Here is a 16,892-nt window from a genome sequence, read left to right as displayed (position 1 = left end):
ATGGTAGTGAAAGTTGCAAGTGCAGAGAATTTGTGGCGGTCGCGCAGCAGCTGCCGGCAGCCCGCTTTGGCCAGCCCTAACAGTACGAGTACAGGTTCTCTGGCTCCTGACAACCGTTATACTCTCAGCTCAGACGCAGGTTGCCACCGTCTGCATTTAAGATGGCCAATAGCATTTTTCGTGCTCATCTGTTAAGATTGTCTCCTAGGCGAATACACTCTGTACGAGAACAAATTTCTTGGAAAGTGAAGTTTATCAAAGAAATTTTTGGCGAAAATCGATTGCATACAATATTTATAAACAACATGCAAAACATTATTTTACTTTTACATTGTCCACATCAAGAAATACATCTAACTATCTAATTTTATTGAGTATTTGTTGCGCTAACACGTATAATAAAAATACCACAGATACTCTTGACTTGCAGGTAAAATACGCGAATAACCTGTACAAACTAGCTACCGGTGGCTATGCGTGACCCGAAAGGCCAGGTTAATTCTATTCCAATCCCCGAGCGAAATAGCACAGCCATAATGTGTTAGGTTCTGAATATAGTGGACAGCAGTTTGCGTCCCAGCGTGGGTTTCGCTTAGTTTCCCGATGCACTTTGGGCGAAACTGAACACGAATTTTTCTTAAACTCGTTCCCCTCCCACACGATTGGGTTTTGCTTCTTCACTGACGACCGTTGCCGTATGCGCATTAGAAATGATTCCTGGCAAGACACCTTCTCTTTCACAATAAAAGCGTCAATGTTATGACTTCGTAAGCGTTCCTTGCGGAATAACTTTTGATATTGTGCTCTTCTCGGGTTTGCAGCCGGATATTCAACTCAATTCGACAATATTTCGGCGGTCCACTCCCCCCCCCCCCCCCCCCTCTCTCTCTCTCTCTCTCTCCAGATGAGCTGACGCTGTTGTTGATTCCATTCTTTCATTTCTATGAAAATCTCACTTGAAAATAACGGCCAGGTAGACCGTCGAAATATTACGTCAACTTGACTTGTAGATCCGGCTACAAACCAACAGGCAAGTGGCAACGTTCATTCAGAATGAATGAATGAATGAATGAGTCTGAGAGGTCGACTTTACAGCCCGTATCTGTCCCAGAAAAGCCTTCACAATAGTTTAAGGACAATCAGAGTATGATACAAATACGACGGGTAATAGAACGATGCCACATCAAAACTTGTTACTTTCAACTTCAGGGATGATTACTGAGAGAGGTGGTGCAGAGTTTGGGCACTGGCCTCTTATTAGATAGGATTGTGGTTCAGCTCCCGAGCGGCCATTCAGATTGGGGTTTTCCGCGCTGTCACTAAATCACTCAAGCCAAATACCAGGATGGTTCTTCTGAAAAGGCCAGGGCTAATTTCCTTCTCCATTCTTCTGCATCCGAACCAGGCTGGACTCCATCTCTAATTACGTTACGTCGATGCCATATTAAATTCTAGATAATCCTTCCAATAGTGACAGAGCACTTATCTACTTTGAAAATTTGCCGAGGAAGAAATTATGACCTCACGTGATGAATTATCTTGTTGGTTAGCTGTTGTACAGTCAATGACTGAAAGATGTCTTCCAATTATTTTCTAAGAACACTTAAAATAACGCTTTAGGCTGTTGAGATGCAGCAATACGAATTAATTACAGCAAAAACCTGTTACATCGGCAAGACACTCATCTTCGTTGCTTATGACAAACACTTGAGTGCACTATCTTCTAAATCAGCTTAAATTTGATTCAAATTATGTGTTGTATTCATTATAGTCGTCTTTGTTAATACGGGTCAATGCAACGATTTTTCGAAAACGGTGTATTTTGTGTGATGAAATTCTGTCACAATGACATACTATTTACAACATGAATTTCAGGACAGTACTCATCAATGCTGACTTCAAAAGCAAGGTTTTTTTTTTTTTTTTTTTTTTTTTTTTGTAGACGAAAAAATTTTCATTCACGGCACGTTTAGATTGTGCACTAACATAACTGCAACGCCAAGAAGAGTAAAGTCGAAACTGTACACGTTCACAGACTTTGGGAATTCTGTATGGTGTGCAGCTACCAATTACTGCTATTAGAGCCTCTAACCGTCGTGGCATAGTCAAGGACGGACAAGGCATGTTCTTGGGGAGTGTGCAGTCAAGTTCATAAATCAACAGTAAGACCGTGACAAATGAGTTACCGACGAACCACATCACAGATTTGTTCCATATGACATTCGCAGGCCAAGTAACCAATGGTATGCACCCTTCTTCAAAAGAGACTTGCAGATTTCTACACACTCGTGGCCAAGAATTGTCCTGTTGAAATACTGCTTGTGAAGTTGCCTAAAGGATAAGCTAATGTAGCTGTTGTTCTTCGCACTGCTCATAAGAATTGAGTCAAGAGGAATGGCCATAGTAATAAATAAATCATAGCTCACATCGAAAGATTTCGGTTTTTTTTCCCCACGTGCTATTCGTGGCTGGAATGGTTGAGAAACAGTCAAAGTGGTTCTGTGAACCCTTTGTCAAACACCTAACTGTGAATTGTTGAGTAATCACATAGATGTAGGAGATAGCACGTTGCATCCAACAGTGCTCTAAAAACATCAAACTTGGCGTTTCCCCACTAAGCTGCTCAACAATGCAGGGTGCTATGTAGACATCACCATGGTAGGGCTTAACATGCATGCGAACACCACTGTAGAACTGTTTGCAAAGGGGCTCGTCCAGGTGCATTGTTTTGCCAGTCAGCACACCAATGACAAGGTTTACATGCCCACTGCTGTCTGAATCGTTTGTGATCTCTGGACAAGTGAAGTCTATACAACTGTGTCCGTACCAGCACACGATGTCTAACAGTAGAGGCACATAGCTCCATATCATTTGCAATGTTCTAGCGATGAATCAACACCAGACTAAGCAATGAGGTAATTTACAGCCACGCGGACAGAACTGTGGTCATATTGCACTCGCCCATCACTTCATAACAATAACTGTTTACTAATTTTGCACACGCCACTGCCGTAGCATCATATTCATAATTTCGTTACGTGGCAAACTCATTTCCCGGAAACTGATTGCTCCGTCACGTACGAACTTACTGGTGCTCTGACGCCAACGAAGGATTCTGGTACTTGCTTTCAGGAATCCTAATGTTTCAACCGTCTTCACATGCTGCGCCTGAGTAAACACTGAATTTTCAATTATAATAAAAAAAAAGCGGGAGGGGCAAGGACATTAGGGTTTTACGTCCCGGCAACGAAGAGGCTATTTAGAGAAGATCACAAGCTCGGGCAGGAAAGGGTATCGGTTTCAAGTGTTTTAGAAAAATCTCAGAAAACCAGAATTTGGATGGCAAGGCGGGAATTTGCACCACCGTCCCTCATAATGCGAGTCTTGTGCTAACCTCTCCACTACGCCTAGTCTCGCGAGACAGTACTATTGAGCCTCTGTGCATGCCACTGCTCAGCAATCACTTGCTATTAGCACACCGATCTATACAACATACTAGTTTGGATGTCATGCATTCTGGGTGCTGCGCAGTATTTACCTATGTTGTGTACTAAGATACCAATCCAATGTCTCGCTGTCTCCTCGGCCTTCTCCAATCGGTTATCCCATTTCACTGAAGAGTTCCTGTCTGATGAGTCTTTGCCCATCGTGAGCCAGCAGTCTGGGTGTAAAGGTCCTGTTCCTGATGCCAAACAATATTCCACCACCTACATTATGGCCACGCAATGTGTCTTTAAATGTTAACTCTGTTTGGTGTGTTTCAACGGCTTACGTTGGGTTTCTGAGGCACGGATAGGAAATTATGACAGGTTTTCTCCTACAAATGTGCAGGCAACACCCTAAAAATCACACCCAGGCTGACCAACGTACCTGATCAACAACCACCAATCCGGTGCATGGGGTCGCTTGGAGTATGGCTATCTTACATTTCTCGCGTTGCACTGCACTAGTTCAGGCTATTGTCATTAATCTTCCAGGGATTTCAGTCCTTACTTTACTTCTTTTATTTAAGGTTTAACGTCTCGCTACGAAGTATAGGGTGAGTAACATGAATGGATTTAACCAGGAACTTTACCACTTCCTTCCTTAAGGGATTCTACTAAGCGTATGTAAATGTTCATTAAAGGAAAAACTTTAGCATCCACAGACACTCATTTCACATGACCAACAGGTATAGATTTTCTTTCGGGTGCATTTAGACGCTTTAATAGAACAGCACTTTATCATCTGGTTAGTTAAGACAACCCAAACTATTAAAATAATAACAGCAAGAGGAAAAAGAGCTGTTCCGTCTAGTCAACCATTCAAGCAGACATACCGCGAATCGCCTATAATAAAAGATCGCCTGCAGAACTGTGCCGGCAACGGAGTATTGACTGACCCCGTATCCTGGAAGCACCCAAAACTGATATTTGGACTGTTGAATTTGTGAAGACAAAAACCTGAAACATCGGTCTACTTTTACCAACACGGTGGGCTACAATGCTAACCGCAATGTAGCATACAGAAAACGCCAAACTTGATTGTCAGTGTCAGAGAAAAACGTTAAAGTTGCATGGTGCAGCATTCGAGGGAAGTTTAGTTAAAAAATTTCCAACCTCCACCGAGCAACTGAATTTCATGAGCAATAATGCAATGCATGCCAGACAGCAATACGCTTGCGTAGTCACAAGTACCTAGTTCAACAGTGGGAGCAAAGAGTGGTAAATTTCATAACCTAGAGAATTAAGCAACGTGATACATTGACAACTTGTTGTGGGTCCAGACTCAATTTCAGTACATAACTATATTTCGGTTCATGTTCTTTGCTTTCCATTTGAAATGTCGCTTAAGGCGTCCATCGATGTTAATATCAGATTGTATATACGTATCTACGGGTGTAAATGGAAATACGATAGCTTTCCCGCTATTGAGAAATTTAAAACGTTATAAGGAAAATGACAGTTTCATCTACTAAAACAAGCGTTTCCGATACCTTTTCTTCTCGTAAATAGTGCACAATGTACTTTACGAAGAATTTAAGCCCTAGGAACTACATATAATCGCTAAAACTAACAAGATACATCGTCATTTTCCTTCGCGGAAAAATTATTATGAACACGCTCCATAAAATTTGTATCTCTAACATTAGTAAGTCCGCAGCTCGTGGTCTCGCGGTAGCGTTCTCGCTTCCCGAGCACGGGGTCCCGGGTTCGATTCCCGGCGGGGTCAGGGATTTTTCACCTGCCTCGTGATGACTGGGTGTTTGTGTCGTCTTCATCATCATCATCAATCATCCCCATTACGGTCGGAGGAAGGCAATGGCAAACCACCTCCACTAGGACCTTGCCTAGTATGGCGGCGCGGGTCTCCCGCGTCGCTCCCCTACGCTCGGTAAACGGAGTATGGGACTCATCATCATCATCAACATTAGTAAAACTTTTAAATAATTTTATGATCACAAACATCATTTGAATTTGATGATGTAAACTCTTGGATAGTGGCAACCTGCGATAAGAAATTTTAATAACGAAATTAGATGTCGCACAGAGGAATCATTCAAAAGAAGAAAACAGCACACAGCAGAAGACATACTTTGGACCAGTTTTTAAAACGGATCACAAAGGAAAGTGGGTGCGCGGAATATTTCGATGGTAATGTATCTCCACATGTTTCACCGGCTACGTATGCACGATAGGTTACCACTAAATCACATCCGAGTCTGGCTCGTAAAAATTCCCTTAATTTAGTTTTTCTGTACAGCTCCATTTATATGAGCGCTGGTTTGGTTTTGTTTTGCCTCAGGGCGCAAAAAAAACTGAGATCATACGCGCCCAAGTCAAAACTATAGAACAAGAAGACAGAAGGGTTAAAAAACGACCATACGTCAGTCCCAATTAACATAAGAGAAGACAGCTAAAAACAGGCACGTGTAGAAAGGGCTAAAAAAACACCATACAGAAACGGAAGTCCGAAACTAAAAATTAAATGGCCTTAGCCATATTGCTTTGGCGGATAAAAAGTAAAACACGTTCGACAGCCCGCGCGTCATTTGCTAAAACGGCCGATAACTCAAGACGGCAAACCCAACTGGGAACGTAAACGGTTAAAAAATGGGCATTCCAGTTTCCCTCAGCAATGGACACGAGCTATACGCCTGTACTTGAAATTAAACAATAATAACGTTATGGAAGATTTTCTCTTTAGTGTGATGTGTTTTATAAGATTTTTTTTTTTTTTTTTTTTTTTTAGAAATGAGGCCGGTAAAACATTAAATATTTATTCGAGGCAGCTTTCCAACCAGAAGTTCTAATATGAACCATAGAACCTTTTCGCCACGTCAGCAAGGTAATCAACACAGCCCATAAGTTTCACGTCACTTGTAAGTTTGAAGATTAGCTGTAACAACACTATTAATAAATCTAGTAATGAAGCCAACAAGATTTGTGGTTAGCCAGTCAACTCCTTGAAGCTATGAGGTAGCGAGTTTCTAAAAATCAATATCTTTCACAACATACCGCCAGTCAATATCTACATGCATACTCCGCAAGCCACCTGACGGTGTGTGGCGGAGGGTACCCTGAGTACCTCTATCGGTTCTCCCTTCTATCAGAAGGGAGAACCGATATAAGAACATTTCCAGAACATTCTGCTGACTCCAGCCAATTCCGTAAGAACAAAACACACTGGATGCATGTTCATTTATTTCCCGAAATTCGACTATGAAATTAACAGGACGGAAAAAATACTCTAGTAACGTCTTCAATATGAGAATTCTCGTAAAAATTTCTTACTGTACATCTTTAACATCTATCGGCTGGACAACAATCCGTCAGCACATCATTACCGGCAGGTGGAAATAGTGTCGCACTGAGAAACATTTTAGCTTACTTCGCGAGAAAAGAAGCCTGCGGAACTGATGCGGAGCGTATTTACTCGAAATGATGATGTGCATAATGATGTTGCAATCCGATGAGCTTGAGAGCAGGTTGACAAAGCTAGTGAAAGTCATCTTACTGCAAATTTACTTTCAAGAGTCATAGATCGAACACGTTTCCAACTTTGTCTTTCATTTTGCGAGGTACTTTCGCGTCAACAACAAGATCGTTTGAGACTACGTCCAGTTTCTCTCAAGAGTGGATCGAGGGTGTAGGGTAGGGATAGAGAAGGCTGATCTAGGGATTAAAGGGTAGCACATTGTAATGTTAAAGGACCATTCCAGATTTGCACACAAGTTTGAGAATGCCGAGAAAAACTCAGACTGAAATACGAGCAAAAATTGATTCACAAGCCCAACATCTTATCGTTACGCACCTAGTTTCGTGCAGATTGGCAAAAGATACATAAAACTTGGATGAAGCCTCAGGAACTAGTATTTCCTCACATCAGTGGCGGTGATGAAAAAAAAAAAAATGAATAAATTGCTGGCAGCAACTTTTACATTAGCCCCCCCCCCTCTCTCTCTCTCTCTCTCTCTCTCTCTCTCTCTCTCTCTCTACGTTACTAGAGTATTTTTTCCGTCCTGTTAATTTCATAGTCGAATTTCGGGAAATAAATGAACATGCATCTCGAGAGAGAGAGAGAGAGAGAGAGAGAGAGAGAGAGAGACCACGCGCCAGACAGATACTTTAAGAGATATGCCACACCCAGCAGCTGCTCGCTGGGCACCTGGCAGCGTGGATTACCCCCAGCTTCCCCCGTTCCGCCACAAGACGCCTTCCACTCGTCGAAACACTTCACAGTCCACACAGCCGCGAAGGGGGCGCCTGCCAGAACTGTACATCGCCGGGGCAATCTACGGCTCACGACCACCATCTCCAGTCTCCACAAAACAGCTCTTCTTTCCCTGTCCGTCGGCACGATTTACTGACGAAACTCTGTAATCAGTATTCGTTGCACGTTTGCCTCACGTCCGCTTTCGCCAAGCTATACCTGCAGCCTGAGAATAATCCCAGCGGCCGGTTTCCGGAGTCGGATGCTCTGTAACACTCGGGAGCACCCACAGCCTGGAAATCTCTCTCCCTAAGTTAGAAATGGTATAGTCGGATTTCTTAAAGCATAAAAACAATTTCCAACAATGTTCACTCTACATTACCAATATTTTAATTTTGTCCACTTCACAAATAACTAGTTTAAGCCGTTAGCATCATCCGATTTCTTACAATCTGTGGTAAAAGACAAGAACATTGAAATACAACAGTGTCCAACCTCCTAAACGGTCATTTGGTACACCTGATGCACAATTATTTTTTCACCCTATTCTATCCATATTTTAGTCCAGATTGTGACGGTAATTTTATTCCATTCTAACAAGATTGTAAAGTAATCATGTAGGTTTCTCGGAAAGATATAGGCCTATGAAGGAGCATAAAGAGTTTAACATCTGGTTGACGTCATTACAAATGGTGCACTACCTCGTATTGGGAAGGAAATCGTTTATTCTCTTGTTGAAGGAAAAATCGCCTGAATCGATGATGATGGACCGAATGGGAATCCGAAGTGCGCTCCTTCGCCACCGCCTGCATAAATGTTGAGAATCCCCGTGCATCTCTCTGGGTGATTTTATACTATCGATTCGTCGCAAAAAGGGAAGAGATATTGTTGAGGATACCCCGTGTTATGAGATTTATCATCTAGTCTGCAGCTGCATCTGGCGTCTACACTGACACGCTAATTCGCGAAACCAAAGACATCTTCCATTCCTCGGTGTTGACGTCCATCGTTTAATATCAAAGTAATAACACAGTAAAAACATTGATTTCTTGCTTGATACAACAATAACATATTGTTTGAGTCTACGGCAACAAAGTCACTCGAAGATGGCCAGATGACAATAACACTATATTCATACAAATAAGCCTACCCTTACTTGAGGACTGCATTAGTCCCCTCTAATAGACCTATAGAGTCTCGAACTAACTTGCCTGGAAACTGGTTGTTTCGTCAATTACCAGTGTACTGAATGTAACTGTTACGCGTACTGGGATTATATGGAATTCTCGATATCAATGCAGTACCCCAACGCCAGTCTGAAGCAGCTGTCAAACACACTTCGACATGGAAATCCAATGGGAAAAATCCTTTACAAACCTATACAGCTGTCGTATTTATGTGTGTCAATATTTCTTCCTAAGCAGACTGATTCTACATGTGTTCGTAGTTTTAACTATTTTTTTTCTTTAGGTACATTAGAAATATTGGGCTAGTTGTTACTGGCTTAACTTATATAGGCCTACACATCAGTGTGATCAACGAAAAGCTGATTTAATCAACAACAATGTGTGTTAACGATATCTAGATGATATCGGTACGGGATGGTTACCATCGTTAATTTTCTTGGGTAACCTAAATCACTTCTGGTCATTGCCTGACAGTAATTCGGATGTGATCACAAATTTCTTCAGTGTAATAAGGCTTCGTACAGGATGACCTACCAGCTGTGGGTCATTAACCAGCACTCGTGTCTGCACGTATATTCTGCAGAAAAAAAGTCAAATTCGCTGTAAAATTAGAAAGAATCATAAAAAGCCACTCTGAGCTGCGTTTTTGCGCACGACTCTGCTGAAAATAAGGCACACCAAGGAAATTTCTCTGTAAAATATCCAAAGCGTCTTTCATGTCAAAACTTAGCACTGCTACAATCTAAATTTGTCTACCGTTTATAGTCACATTCTGTCGCTGTAAAATATTATATATATATATATATATATATATATATATATATATATATATATATATATATATATTATCCAAATAACCACAGCATTACGCCAAACCAGCTGTCTGGATTTCGTGAGACACGACCTACATGGTATGTGGCGTATGTACTGCATCAACGGTTTTTCTAACAACTGTAAAAGAAACCGGTAGGAACGAACTTCTGCGCGTCCAAGGGCGTCACTCAGCTGGCTAATGAAAAACGTATACCCAATGTAGATCAACTGTATACTTGCTATCTACATCAGGGGGCAATTATCACCACGCCGAGGCCTGTTGCAGTTTACACAAATGTCAGGCGTTTGTGAAACGCCGGGCAATGATCCATACAACAACATTTAGGCGTGGAACTGTTTGGGTTTGTTTGCTTAGTGCTCAATTCACTTCATACTTAACATCATACACATTTACAATAAAAAATATAAAAACTTGGGACCTGTAATGTAGTGTGTTTCGAGTTACAGTTCCGAAAAAAGTTCAAAGCTGGTGGCATTCTAACAAAAAATCTGCTTTCTCGACTAGTGGAAGCTACACATGACACGAATTCATGCTTGTGTTCACCAGCGTCGTCTACTGACAAGGCGTAAACAGTACGTAGCAAGATTTGTTCGAGTGGGTACATATGATTAAAAACGATCAATTTACTTTCTTTCCAGAAAGACTCATCATGGGGTAAATATAGTCAATTAACATGAGCGCAACCATTTATTATTTGAGCAGCGGTAAGTTGGTACACATTTTAACGTGCTTTTCTTCGTAACTGGCGTTTCGTAAGACACATGCCTTGTAATGGTATATTAAGTAGTGAAATATTGTAATTACTTTTCTATTTACAAGATTACTGTTCACTAATATAAACAGAAACATGTCGAATTGAAAATATTTTGCTATCAGTCGCTAGGTTCGTTTGCGAAAATTCACGGTAATCTGCACGTAACTATAGCAATAGCAACAAGCGTCACGACATAAACAAATGCATACTGTCTTTCTATCACGCCGGTTCCACACCGTTGAAGTGACAAATTATTCATGGACGTAACTACCTATCGTTAGATTTTGAATGAAACCTGAAGATGCTGAAACTAGAAAGGAAGCTTCCTTCATTTTTTTAAAGTTATAGAACACACGGATAGTAAGCAAAACAAATACCTGCGTCACAATAATAATGTCAAATTTAATAATAAACAACTAATCGTTAACCACACGAAAATTCCACAGGAGTTCGTGGTTTTCGTTTTGTATGTCAGAATGCAGATAAATTCACGACACTGATGCTGCCGAATACCATAAAAGTGAGTTCCACCTGACAGGTAAGCGATGAAGAGGAGGGGGAAAAAAAAGTCATACGCCCTGTAATGTTACCACAGTTGCGAGGTACATCACATGAAGAAAATCGATCATTGTGACTAATACCATAAATAAGACATGATACATTACAATAATACTTCTAAATAAAACATATACTGCAGATATTTTGTATTTGGCTCAAACATATACCGTGCGTTTTCTTCGTTTTTCTAAGTATAAGGCTTACCCATAGTTCCGTTCCCCAACTCATTTTAGTGACACAAATCCCTATAGAAGATAAAGTACTACAGCACCACTCTTCTTAGCTCACACACACTGATAAATAATGCACATAACCACTACGAAGACGCAATAAACGACAACATGGCTGCATTTCTTCACTCCATTATCACTACTCTCCACGAGTGTCTGCTACAGACTGCCCGTAGCTCAGCTTTGGGAGTTGCTTTCGCACAAAAGCACCATCTTACAGCAATTCCTCGAACGAGTTCCACCTATCGACAGTAGATGGCAGGAGAGTACAGACGGAGGTCGTCGATAGCGTATTTAGCACAGAAGCCGGCTGCTGGTTGGTGATAAGAAGTGGTTAATGCTGCACATAAGTTAATAGGAAAATATTTTATAATTAATGTTGCTATCAATATTCGTGTGGCGCTGTAGCCTAATGGAATCCTCTCCTTTCCTCTTTTACAGCCAAGTTACTACCGTATTTTACCGTAGCCATTAAAATTAAGTACGGTACACACAAGTCGAAGGTATAAGCTTGCGAAAATTGCTCGGCAGACACTGGTAAGAAACTAATACCTCGGTACGATGAATGCAATATATATACCATAGCACTAAATTCGCCCACTTTTCGTGGGATCTGTTATGTGTGCATGGAGAAAGAAAATGTTTATGGAGAGAGATTACTAAACCAACCCTCACCTCAACCCCCAAAAGAATCAAATTTTAGTATGCCCAGTGATACCCATGGCATACTAGGAATAGAAACAATCTCCATAACATACGCCCCATCCCTCCTGTGTAGTTGGGATGAATGTACATGGAATCAGATCTAGCACAGATTGTGTTCCAGCTACTTAATCAACTTTACTGAATTAAGATCTCAGGTAGAAGAAGTAATCAAATACATAAGAAATATCCATTTTGACAGCAGAAATGTACTTTTGAGAGTTTTCAATTCGTAGAGTAAAAATAACATAACTAATTTATTTTGGAAGAAAAGAGAAAATAACAATTTACAATTTGTGGCAAACAGCTAAAGAGACATTTATAACTCACTTTTGCCATATTTTCTTATTAGTTGCAATAGGATACATTGTAACACACCAGATCTAGTCAGCAGACAAATTTTTAGTTCGTTGAACACAGGTCTATTTCTGGTTCATTAATGTTACTTTTATTGATAACTGGTGATTTTTCTGCAGCTGTGGTGTATAGCTTTTCAAATTAAAATTCATTTGTCACTTGCAATTTAGGTGCAAAAAGATATTCCAGTAGTGCAGCTGAAAATGGAATTTTATATTGTATATCACTCATCTTTATGCTTGGACTGTATGCCCGAGAAACAGTAGAAAACTATGAATACTGCCCCATCTGTGAGCTTACCCACCATTGCTAACCATGAAAATGTAATATTCTCAACATGACATTTTTAATTTTGAAGTCATTCCTGGTTTGTTCAGAAGTAAAAACTGAATTGATTCCATGTTATAGGCTAAAAATATATCCAATAATACAGTATGTCACATTGTTTCTTTAAGCTGTGAAATGGTACTTAACTGTCTAGTATTTTATACTTGATACTAAAAACAGTGTTTGAACCATCTGCGTTAAAGAAAGATTATAATTTGTATCCAAAATTACTGGTATTTGATAATGAAGATGGTGAAAAGAAATATGGTGTGTATGACTGCTTGATACACACTACCATGCTGTAGCAATTCCCTTAGATATTTGCATGTGAACTGCTACATTACAGTGTAAAGAACTTGCATGGATCTGCAAAATGTGGATGTCAATATGCTATTGGAAACATAATGTACTGTTTTTGTTTGGTTATGAAGATGGCCAATCTTAACAGCTTTCCAGCAGTACCTACTTAATCAGTCAGAGTCCATTCTGAAAGTCAAAATGTGATACATGTAACAGTTTGTGAGTTGAAGTGGGTACTCTTTGCATCCTTTAAAATGTCTCCTTGAAGATCGTAATGAAGTTACCACACAGTTTTGTGAAGCATCACACCTTTTGCATGTGTAGGCTTCTCACCACTGTATATTTAAGTGTGCCAAATTGTGATATACGGTACACTATGCGGCAAAAAGTATCCGGACGCCTGGCTGAAACTGACTTACAAGTTCGTGGCGCCTTCCATTGGCAACGCTGGAATTCAGTATGGTGTTGGCCCACCCTTAGCCTTAATGACAGCTTCCACTCTCACAGGCATACATTCAATCAGGTGCTGGAAAGTTTCTTGTGGAATGGCAGCCCATTCTTCATGGAGTAGGAGGTATCGACGATTCGGTGAGGCCTCGCACGAATTCGGGGTTCCAAAACATCCCAAAGGTGTTCTATAGGATTCAGGTCAGGACTCTGTGCAGGCCAGTCCATTACAGGGATGTTATTGTCATGTAACCACTCCGCCACAGGCTGTGCATTAGGAACAGGTGCTCGATCGTGTTGAAAGATGCAATTGCCACCAGCAATTGCTCTTCAGCAGTGGGAAGCCAGAAGGTGCTTAAAACATCAGTGTAGACCTGTGCTGTGATAGTGCCATGCAAAACAACAAGGGGTGCAAGCCCCCTCTATGAAAAACATGACCACACCATAACACCTATGCATCTGAATTTTACTGTTGGCACTTCACACACTGGCAGATGATGTTCACCAGGCATTCACCATACCCAACCCTGCCATTGGATTGCCACATTGTGTTCTGTGATTCATCACTCCACACAACATTTTTACACTGTTCAATCATCCAATATTTACGCTCCTTATACCAAACGAGGTCTCATTTGGCATTTACCAGTGTGATGTGTGGCTTAAGAGCAACTGCTTGACCATGAAATCCAAGTTATCTCACCTCCTGTCTAACTGTCATAACACTTGCAGTAGATCCTGGTATAGTTTGGAATTCCTGTGTGATGGTCTGGATAGAGGTGTGCCTATTACACATTATGACCCTCTTCAACTGTCGGTGGTCTCTGTCAGTGAACAGATGAGGTTGGCCTGTATGCTTTTGTGTTGTACGTGTCCCTTCATGTTTCCACTTCACTATCACATCAGAAACAGTGGACCTAGGGATGTTTAGGAGTGTGAAAATCTCGGGTACAGATGTATGACACAAGTGACACCCAGTCACCTGATTGCGCTCAAAGTCTGAGAGTTCCACGGTGCATCCATTCTGCTCTCTCACGATGTCTAATGACTAGGTCGCTGATGTGGAGTACCTGGCAGCACACTGCACCTAATATGAAACACGTATGTTTTCGGGGATGTTCAGATACCTTTGATCACATACTGTATATGGGCAAGTATGACTTCAGCCACAGTGTACAGTCTTAATGGAGGAGCCACAGAGCACAATAACTTACCAAAATCATTGCAGTCTTATTCCTTAGTAATTTGATAATTGTCTAAATCATGATACTAGTTTATTATACATGAAATTGCAAACTCATGCTGGAGGAGGTTCTTAGTATAAGTGAAATTTTAATTTAGCTTGTGCCCTGCTGCAGCTGCTTGGAATGTTGTCCCAACGCACCACATTCCTGTGGGTTGCCTTGGAATAACCAGAGAGCTCTGTTAGCACAGCAGAAGAATCTCCAGGAGGAAGCTACAAACTGATCACAACACATGAAGTAAATAAAACTATGCCAACTAGGCAAGACAGGACGGGCACCAGGGATGCAGATGACTTTGTCCAGCTGAAATGCTACCTTGCTTTACAAGAAACCAACTTTATTAGTGTTAGTATATATTTGAGAAGTAGCAGTCTGGCTCCAGAACAAATGGATGCTGTCTGGCCTTCTGAAGATTAGTCTGAGGTTGCTGTCGAACCTTAGGTGGCTACCTAGTGGACTGCTGAGTTTGTCACCATATCCACTGCTTTGCTGACTGTTACCACCGAACTGGTCATCCTTGACACTAAGTAAGTAACTTTGTTAAGTTTGGAAATTAGTGACAAGTTCATATAGTATAGGTTCAGTTCTTTGTTTACTTTTGTTTTGTCATGTAAACATTACAGATATAATCATTTCTATTTATCCGGAAGTTTTGAATATTAACTGAGTGGTCTAGGAAATTATTCTTGTTTGATTTAGGCTAAAGCTAAAGTTTGTTTGACATGAGTGAGAAGTGTATGTAGGATTTTACTTCCACAATGTGGTGTGAGGGTTGTTGCAGTTTCTTTCATGTGACTGACTGTAGTGGCATGGGAAATGGAGGAATAAACAAGGCTCATTGGTTGTGTAGGATTTGCTGTAGAGATAGGAAGATAGTGGAAGAGTAGGGCAAGATTGCTGCCCTTCAGACAGAACTTGATAAGGCAAAACAAGATATGGAAAGGTTAAGAGGGAGAAGGGAAAAGAGGGGGGGAATTGACAACAGTTTATAGAAAAAATGCGGATAGGACTTTCTCTGAAAAACACGTTCAATCTGTTGTCACAGTTGTAAATTGATGAACCACAAGTAGATGTAGGAGTGGAAAGGACACAACAAACTTTCAAAAAGTGTTTGAGGAGTAAGAAGTCAGGAAGAGTTGTGAAGAAGAAAAAAGTTTTGTTGTTAGGTAGTTCACATATTAGAAGTGTTGGCCAACTGTTGCAGGATGAGCTAGGATCACAAGTCTTTTTAAAACGTGGTGCAAGTCTGGATCAGGTGATAGAGGCTGCAGGTTCACTTTGCAAAGACTTCACAAAGGAAGACATCGTGGTAATAGTGGGTGGGGCAGGCAACAGCATATACAGGCGTCCTAATTATTCAATTGAGGGAGATCTGGTAAGAATAGCTTTGGCAACAAGACACACTGGTGTTGGGCTTATATCTGTTCTGAGGCACCATGACCGACCTCTTTTAAACTCTTCTGTTAGGAGAGTTAATTTAGAGATGGAACAGCTACTGGGATCAGGTATTGGGGGGTCATATCTGTGTGTTGGCTCTATCTGTAGGTTGGACTATACTAGGCATGGCCTTCGCCTCACTACGAAAGGGAAGGGAGAACGGTGTGTGGGCTGATAGCAAATAACTCAAGAAGGTGGGGGGGTGGGGTGGCAGCACTATCACAAGGGGTAAAGTACCAGTGGTTACAAATGACAGAACAGCAGTTTTTAGGGTAGGGAGGTTAAAAAAAAAAAAAAAGATGTTCGGAGACAGGCTTACAATTACATTCAAATTGAAGAAACAGGCAGCCAGAAAGCAAATTTTAATGTACACAATTCATGCAGACAGCCTCTGGTTGAAACTGGAGATATTCAAAAATTGATGGAAAAATTAGGTTCATCCAGTTGTAATTCAGCCAGTGCACAAAATCAATTATCCTTATTGCATCAGTATATCCAAGGACTAAGGGCTAAATTTAATGAGTTGCTTATTAGTGTTGAAGAATTAGAGTTGAGCAAATCAGTTGATATAATGTGCCCCTGTGAACATGATGTGACAACTGGTACAGATATGTTACATGATTCAAGTTAGCTTCTTTCTTCTGTAGAGAAAATATGGAGAAAGGAGTTGCCACATTTGTCAGAAACTGTTTTGATTTCAAGAATACTAATATTAATAAATGTTGCCCAGAGCATCACTAATAAGCTTCTGCAACAGAAGTAATATTTCTTAATAAGTCCTTTTTAATAGTAAGTATAAACACAGCACCTTCCAAAAACTTT

The 16,892-nt window shown here is 40.8% G+C and overlaps 1 protein-coding gene and 1 long non-coding RNA gene across 15 annotated transcripts in view; one reads left to right on the top strand and one right to left on the bottom strand.

Annotated features, from left to right (window-relative positions):
• LOC126297562 (formin-binding protein 1) overlaps positions 1-11,457 on the bottom strand; it is a 336,009-nt gene extending 324,552 nt beyond the window's left edge. For 7 of the 12 annotated variants that reach the window (XM_049988494.1, XM_049988495.1, XM_049988500.1 and 4 more), the window contains exon 1: positions 11,231-11,457. In XM_049988494.1, the coding sequence (XP_049844451.1) occupies positions 11,231-11,254 (24 nt within the window). In that variant the 5' untranslated portion in view covers positions 11,255-11,457. The remainder of the gene's footprint in view (positions 1-11,230) is intronic. The other 5 variants (XM_049988496.1, XM_049988497.1, XM_049988502.1 and 2 more) reach the window with 1 other exon arrangement.
• Positions 11,458-11,517: 60 nt separating this feature from the next.
• Positions 11,518-16,892, top strand: part of LOC126297564 (uncharacterized) — a 57,985-nt gene continuing 52,610 nt past the window's right edge. Inside the window, exons 1-3 of one of the 3 annotated variants that reach the window (XR_007552545.1) lie at positions 11,518-11,606; positions 11,698-11,793; positions 14,731-15,160. This is a non-coding gene — a long non-coding RNA (uncharacterized LOC126297564). The remainder of the gene's footprint in view (positions 11,607-11,697; positions 11,794-14,730; positions 15,161-16,892) is intronic. The other 2 variants (XR_007552544.1, XR_007552546.1) reach the window with 2 other exon arrangements.

This window comes from Schistocerca gregaria, chromosome X (genome assembly GCF_023897955.1).
Source record: "Schistocerca gregaria isolate iqSchGreg1 chromosome X, iqSchGreg1.2, whole genome shotgun sequence".
NCBI lineage: Eukaryota > Metazoa > Arthropoda > Insecta > Orthoptera > Acrididae > Schistocerca > Schistocerca gregaria.
This window is presented reverse-complemented; position numbering and strand designations above follow the sequence as displayed.